The 7,440-nt window shown below is 49.3% G+C and overlaps 1 protein-coding gene across 1 annotated transcript; it reads right to left on the bottom strand.

Annotated features, from left to right (window-relative positions):
• Positions 1–2,540: 2,540 nt before the first annotated feature.
• On the bottom strand, positions 2,541–5,341 carry LOC120700512 (probable rhamnogalacturonate lyase B). The gene is made up of 9 exons (XM_039984773.1): positions 5,209–5,341; positions 4,975–5,094; positions 4,725–4,866; positions 4,466–4,642; positions 4,013–4,366; positions 3,569–3,864; positions 3,370–3,486; positions 3,110–3,233; positions 2,541–2,987 (listed from the first exon to the last, which is right to left on the bottom strand). Exons 1-9 carry the CDS (start codon positions 5,331–5,333, stop codon positions 2,718–2,720), a joined length of 1,725 nt encoding a protein of 574 aa, XP_039840707.1. The 5' UTR covers positions 5,334–5,341; the 3' UTR covers positions 2,541–2,717.
• Between the last annotated feature and the right edge of the window lie 2,099 nt (positions 5,342–7,440).

Raw genomic sequence — 7,440 nt, forward strand, 5'->3', positions numbered from 1 at the left:
GGCCGATGCCCAGCAAAACCTACAGTAGCTGCGACGTCCTGATCGAAGAGATACAGTATAGACCAATAAGCTACTGCATGCATGTGTGTGGAAGAATTTTGACTCACAACAAGCTGAGGCTCTTGCCTATTTTATATGCAGGTATACGAGCTGATCGATCGACCGGCCAGCGGTTCAGCTTGAGTTGTTGTTGGTCTGAACTCTGAAGCCAGTCGTTGAGGTATGCAGCATGGGCATAGGCTGAGCTGTGACAGACCCGCCGAGTTAAAACACTTAATTAAACGTAACCGTCATCATCTGAACGCATCCGGGCAGGGTGTTACATGAACTCCCGTCACAGCTTCGGTAGAGGTGCACTGCCGGCCTAATGGACAGATGCTCCAACATCCCATCCGGCTGCAACTATTTATACATATCATCAGTTGCAAGTCGTCATAAGTCAGATTCCATCTAAGGTTTCTTTTGCATATCTTGGAAAGATACCAATATCATAGCATTAATTTTTGGGGTATCCATATCCATTCTTGGTGTACTTAGCCATCAGTGTCCACTTTTGGTAGATTTGAAGTTATAATTGGCGCGGTACTTAATAGCTTTTTCAAGAATGGTAAAAAAATAGAGCTCTGAATAAACGGGAGTAGTTATTTGGCTACATGCATGACGACACATGATCTTGGGTTGGGATTTGGCTATATTTGTGTTTGGATATTCTGAAGGAAAAGCATCTAAAATAAGCCTATCAATGGACAGGACGCATGCATAACCATCATAAAAATTTAAAAACTACTATAGTAGGATGCGATCATACTAAAAAAGTATATATAACTAGAGACTAGAGTACCATGCATGCATAGATATTTTTAGTAAAAAGTAGTTTTTTTTTCTCAAACTTTCCTGAAGAGTTTTTTAGGAAAATATTTTATGAGAAGGACATGTGAAATTTTTTCCAGAAAAAGTTTGGTGAAGTTTTCCCCAAAACAAAAGACTTAAAAGGATAGATGTGTTAGGGAAAACCTTTTTCATAAAAGGATGTGCCACATGTGCATGATCGAGTTAGGGCTTTTTTGGTAGGGCTCCGGCTGCTCCGAAAACAGCTCCGGCTCTGGCTCCTCTGGTGGAGCGGCTTCTCTGATGGTGAAGAAGCTGTTTTGGAAAACGCTTGGCAAAACATCTTCACCTGCTGGATTGAGGTTGTGAAAATATCTAAATTGCCCTTCTTTATATTTGTCTTCTTTTCCCCCCTTTTTTCTCCTCTCATTTTATTTTTCTTCCCCTTTTCTCTTTTTCCTCCTCTCCTCTTATCCATTCACCCCACCCCTCCCCATCTCCTTCCTCTCGGTTCTCTCCTCGCCCTGCTTCCACCCTTCTCCACACCAACACCGCCACTCTCCACCGCGCCATGGCTCATCTCCCGCCGGTCGCCTCCCCCCCGGCCGCCACGCACCTCCCTTCTGTCGCCCTCCCCCCACCCCCACTGGGCCACGCCCTGCGGTGGCCGTCCACGCCGCCGTTAGCCCCGCCGGTCCAGCCCGCTGCTAGCCTACGCACACGTTGCCGTCGGCGCCTGCTCTGGCTGCCTCGCAGGTCCCGCCCACCTCCGCGCGCCACCAGCCTCGCTCCCTCCACCTGCTGCCCTCGCGAGGACAAGGATGTCCACGGACGGGAGGAGCCGCTTGGAGCCACGTTTCCGTGGCTCCACCTCCCTAGTGGAAACCGGAAGGGGCTCCTGGCCTGGAGGTGCTCCATTTCGGAGCCGGTTTTGGAGCCTTACCAAACAAGCCCTTAGTTTGTTGTTGTGCGTATGTGCACATCAACAAGGATTAATTTAGGGTATCGGTAATGCTACGACTCAGATGTCTAATTTTTTGTTCATCGTCAGACGCTCGACACATATTGCAAGAGGTAAGCACCAATGTTGCAATAATTATTTTTTTATGTTCCGCAATGGATGTTGCATGAAACAAGACGTTAGTGTTGTAGTGGGAATTTTTCCATCCTTGGATCGGATGTTAGAGTTATTTATATACATATTTTTTTTGACATTGCAAGCATTGATTTCTAATGTCGCAACTATTATTTATTTATTATTAATGTTGTGACGGACACTGTTCATGATGAAATTCTGATCGGGATGTCCGTACGCTAGAAGCTAGTGTCATTACGGTATACTCCTTTCAGTTGCAAACACTTCATTCTTAAGCAAGATTCCATAAAGTTTTCGAAATTTTACCATCGGAAACTTTTAAATATTCTATTTGGAAACATGAAAGTCGTCACTTGCATATATTTTCTCATAAAAGCCACTTGTCTTAATATAGAAGTTATTGTAACTAAAGATTAGATTTATAGCCTGGTTATGCATCATTCAACTAATTAGACGCGTCAATAAAGAAAAAGCTGACAGCAATCGAGTCGTGCATGAGTTAGGTTGCTAGCACACATACGCAAGAACTAATGGACACGTAATGGTCACTGAGGCCAAGTGGTACAAACGAATACGAAATGACATGAGATTTTTTTTTTCAAAAATTGTGGCCCATTTCACTCTAGTATTAGCTTCCCTATTAGTGTTATACATTTAGAAATCCATCCATCCTGCTACTGCTCTGAGTACAAACTTCAGTTTACTCCTACAACTGCTACTACTATGCGTTGTGTCTGTCCATCCTATACGAATGAGCAAATAATTCCTACCGAATTTGACAATAATGATCTGATCACGCCCCTCGCGTGGGGTCTCGCCAGGATCCAGGAGGCCCTTCCAGCCGGATGTAGTCGTACATGACCCCCAAGAACTCACCGAAGGCCCTCAGCTGCGTGATGCTGATGCTGTTCTCCCCTTCCTGCAGCAGGTACCCCCTGATCGGGAACTCGAAGCTCCACTCCATGCCGTGGATGCCGTGCCGCGCGATCGCGTTGCCGCCGCCGAACTCCGGCGTCGTGAACATCACCCCGCCCCTCCTCGCGCCGCCCCCGTTGACGAGCACCTTAATTCAGAATCGAAACGCAAACGCATCCGAGTTCAGTAAGTTCAGCACGGATCAGAAGTTCAGAACTGTATATACTACATTACACGCACGATTCTTCAGTCTGCGGCAGGGATTTGTACCTGCAGTCTGGACATCTGGGCAGCTGCAAGGGCGATGCGCAGCGTGTAGGTGCCGTCGGCCACGACGCGGTCGAGGCTGAACCGGATCTGACGCGTCGTTGGCACGTAGCCATTGCTCACCTTCCTGCAAATTAAAACCGAAGAAGATATCTTTTCATAAAAAAAACGAAGAAGATGCAGCTAGTACTCTGAAGCATGCAGAAACGAAGAGGCGAGCAGCACAGACGGATCAGACAGAGCTCTGCAGCGTCCGTCAGTACCTCGTGACATGCGCAAAGAACCAGTCCTTGGAGTGATCGCTCTGGCCGACCGTGAAGACAGGATCGCCGTCAGGGTACAGCTCGGCGTACCTCTCCCACAGACCGTACTGCCTGTACCTGTGTAACGAGATCAAATCAGCAAACAGATTGATCAGAGCTGCTGATCCCGTAACGTAACCAATCAAGATCGAGAGCTTACTTGTCCTTGTGCAGAAACAGCCGGTTGGCGTATCTGGGGTCGACGTCGGGGACGAAGAACTCCGCGGCGGTCCGGTCCGGGACTCCGATCTCCCACAGCGTCGGGCCTGACCTCGGGGGCGAGAACACGAGATCGCCGAGGTCGATGGCGCAACCTGGCGTTACGGTGACATGACAAGTGTACATGTAGTCTCCAAGAACCCCCGGGACCCATGCGTAGAGATTGTACACCCCCGCCCGGACATTGCCGATGGTGAAGCTGCCGCAGGAATCGGCCGTCGTCCAGAACTGGTAGCCCTGCACACAGTAGTACACATCACAGCATCAGAGAATCAGGATGTCTGAAATTCTGAATTCTGATGACAAGGGGTGTCAGAAGTTCAGAACCAGTTCCATCAGCTTGCTGCTGCCTGCTTGCAGTTACAGAGCAGACAACCAAATGTACCTTGCACTCTGTCGCCCAGGAGCCGGGCTGCCCGGGCGCGGCGAGCCCGACGTACGCCATCCCGGCTGGCATGTCGTCGTTGCTCACGAATCTGTCTCTGACCAGTAGCCTGCCGGTGACCGAGCCTCTGTCACCGGCCTTGGGGAAGTCCGGTGATTTGGGGAAGCTGTACGGCCACCTGCTGACTTCGTTTTGCGCTTGCGCCTTGGCGTCGTCCCAGAGGGCACGGAGGTCGCCTCGCTTCGGGCTGGAGTTGAGGTAGATGAAGACAGGCCCCAACACCTTCTTCCAGTACTCTCCGTCGCCGATGCCGAGGACGATGTCGTCCCCAATGTAATGCGTTCCCAGAAACATCTGATATATCAGTACAAATAGATTATAATGTTTTTATGCTGAATCTATCTTGATTGAAACTGGATTGGGGATTCAAGGGAATGACAGAAGTTTTCTTACGGTGAGGGAGGTGGGTCCGACGTGGGAGGAGAGCTCGCTCTTCATGGGGCCGCCGCTCTTGAACTCGTTGCTTGGAGTGATGACCCAGAATCCCATGGGGTTGGGGTGCCTGCTGCTGATCCATCCGTGGACGACGTTGTCCTTGTTGTCCAGCGAGTACTCGTACTTGTCATCCACCTGAACAAAAATTCAGAGAGTTGCAGGCGCATGGCTCTCTGTCTATGTCTGAAACTTTAGCTTGTTTTCTAGTAGTATTTACCTCTCCCTTGAACTGTGGCTCCTTGGGGTTAGTGAGCAGGACAGCCTCTTTGTAGGCCAGTGGAGTACCATGAGGTTCATCTCTGTCTGCTGCGCTGGGCATGTATCTCTGTATGTCGTCTGAAATCGCCATGTAGTTGAACCTAACACCAGTTTGTTGTTGGAAAAAAAATCAGCTTGGTCAAGAGAATTCTGTGACAAGTTCAGATAAATTCCCGGCCATCAATGTCTGAAGAAAAACGGGTACTCACTTGTCCGTGTTAAGTTTGAAAGCGAGCCGAGCCTCTGAAATGTTCATGGCAGGCCAGTTACCGGCATGCTCAAAGATGGCGTAGCAGTAGAACCCGGAGCTGCCTTTCAGCACCACAAGTCTGAAGAAACAGTTTTTTTTTTGGAGCAGATTTCAGTGAGAGTTTGGTACCATTTCAGAGGACAGAAAAAGATCAAAATAAATGCTCGTGTAATCTGAATAATGAATGTGTCACCTCTTGTCAACGTTTAGCCTAACACTATCTTGACGTGATGGATTATACGTACTCCTGAAAGAAAGCTCCACTTGCTCTTGGCTTGAGGACACGACGTTGAACTCCGTACTTTCTAACCTGTACATCAAATGCAGTTAGTTGCTAATGGAAAAGGTAGAGTTAGTTGCATCCAAAACGAAGGACACACATGCACAAATACTTTCGTCAGCTGTACTAGGCCCGTGAGTCCGAATAGATCGCAAAGCGTCCTTTGCCTTGGAGATTAGTACGTTTGAAAATCATTGCTTCTTCAATCCTCACTGGCCCACTCCACTGTTTGCAGTTGCCCAATAATTTCTGACGGCGTTTAAGACGAGCTAGGGTTGATTTTGAGTCAGACAATAAGTTAAGATGGAGCGACGCTTTACAGCAGATAAATCAGCCAAGTCGTGATCCTTTCGGTGCACATTCATAGCTAGAGTACCTTGCTGATTTGCTGTCTGGAAATACAGCTTTTCAAAAAAGAAAGAAAGAAATGCAGTGCGTCACAATGCCTAGATCGAGGACCTCGCCTCATGATCTTGTGTTTCTGATCTGTGACGGCGCTTCCATAAACCCAAGTTGTTGCAAATAGCTAGGAGCAGGTATGGTGTCCGGTCAAGAGCTTTCAAATGGCAGAAAAGATTATGCATGATATGTTGTGAGATGTAATTAACGGCGGCCTCCAACATGCAACAACACATGCATGTTCTTGATGGCTGCAATGGTAAATGTAGCAACTAGCAATACAGCAACGGCACCGATTAAGTAACAGTTTTTTTTTCTTCTTGCAAACGAAACTAACTCAGAGAGCATGCCTGCATGCAACATCCTCTTGAATTTATTTGTTCAGACGACAATATAATGACGGTGATGAACACACACACACCAGGGAGGTGGGCAGCAAGTAAAAAAGAGCATTATATTATATATATTGTGGGGATCGAGTTGCGTTGATGAGCAGGGAAAAGTACTCACATGTCGATCATCCCTCTTGGGTGATCGGAGCCGGGATAGTTCCACACCACATCCCAGTACCTGCATCATATACATTATCATGCTTTGCCGCCATTTTAATTTCGATGGGAACATATGAATTAATCGTACTACACTTGAATTAATGCAATATTTACCGTACCCTCCCGAGTTGTCCTCGCCGGCGTAGTGCAGGAGGTTGCGCTCGCCATTGTACCGGATTCCGGTGATGTGGCCCTGGGGTTTCGACAGCGTCACCTGAACCACGCCGTTGTCCACAAGCACCTGCACACGCACAAACGTTTTTTTTTTTGGAAAAAAGCAGTGATGAGGTAATTAATTAATAAGGTGAAACAAGTTGTGGACAGTAATTAATAATTACTTAAATTAATTACTACTAACCCTTGCAAAAATAAATGAGTACTAATTAAAAAGGAAACCCCATCAGTGAATATATGGACAGTAAATATATACGGTGATTCGCTGCCCTGCAGGGGCCCGAGAGGACGCACCTGGCGGCGGTCGATGCGCAATGTAACGCCACGGCCATTGGCGGCGCCGTTCACCGTCGTGCCGGCGGCGGCGAGGGGAAGCAGGGACGAGGACGGCGCTCCGAGTCCGACGGCGGCGATGAGCAGGATGACCGGCAGCAGCAGCAATGACCTTGTCGTGCCAGGGGCGGAAGCGGCCATGGTGTTTAATTTCGAGAGTTAATTCCTTGAATACCATCAAAATTTATATCAATCCCTTCAATGCCACTGAAAATTAAGCTATCCCTTTGTTGCCATCAAAATTTAATGTTTTATCCCTTCAATGCCATTCCGTTCAATTCTGCTGTTAATCTAACGGAATCTACTGCGGACCCCACGTGTAAGTGAAAGGGAGGACTAAGGCCTTCCTTTTTACCGGCGCCCTCCCTGCTCCCTCTCCGCGCGGAGGCACGACGCGGGCCGGCCGCCGGCGCTCCTCCCCCTCCCTCGCCGGCGCTCCCTCACCCATCGCCGGGGACGGTCCTCCCCCTCCCTCGCCGGCGACTGGATCGGGGCGCCGCCGACCCTCTGCCCCCTCCCTCCCTCTGCCCCCTCCCTCTCTCTCCGCCCACCCTCGCCGGCGCCGGATCCGGAGTGGCGCGCGGCCGGCCCCTCCTCCTTTCCTTCCATGGCAGGCGGCCGGATCCGGAGCGGAGCAGCGGCCGGCGAGCGCGCAGAGGCCTGCTTCCGCTCCCCCCTGGCCGTGGCC

The sequence above is a fragment of the Panicum virgatum genome, chromosome 3K (genome assembly GCF_016808335.1).
Source record: "Panicum virgatum strain AP13 chromosome 3K, P.virgatum_v5, whole genome shotgun sequence".
Lineage (NCBI taxonomy): Eukaryota > Viridiplantae > Streptophyta > Magnoliopsida > Poales > Poaceae > Panicum > Panicum virgatum.

Bases quoted from the DNA above. Each gene is read 5' to 3' on its own strand.
- LOC120700512 (XM_039984773.1), bottom strand. From the start codon at position 5,333: ATGTACAGGTTAGAAAGTACGGAGTTCAACGTCGTGTCCTCAAGCCAA. The intron at 4,367-4,465 runs GTAAGAAAACTT...CTGATATATCAG, and splicing joins TCGGACCCACCTCCCTCACC to ATGTTTCTGGGAACGCATTA. The intron at 3,234-3,369 runs GTACTGACGGAC...TTTAATTTGCAG, and splicing joins TTCTTTGCGCATGTCACGAG to GAAGGTGAGCAATGGCTACG.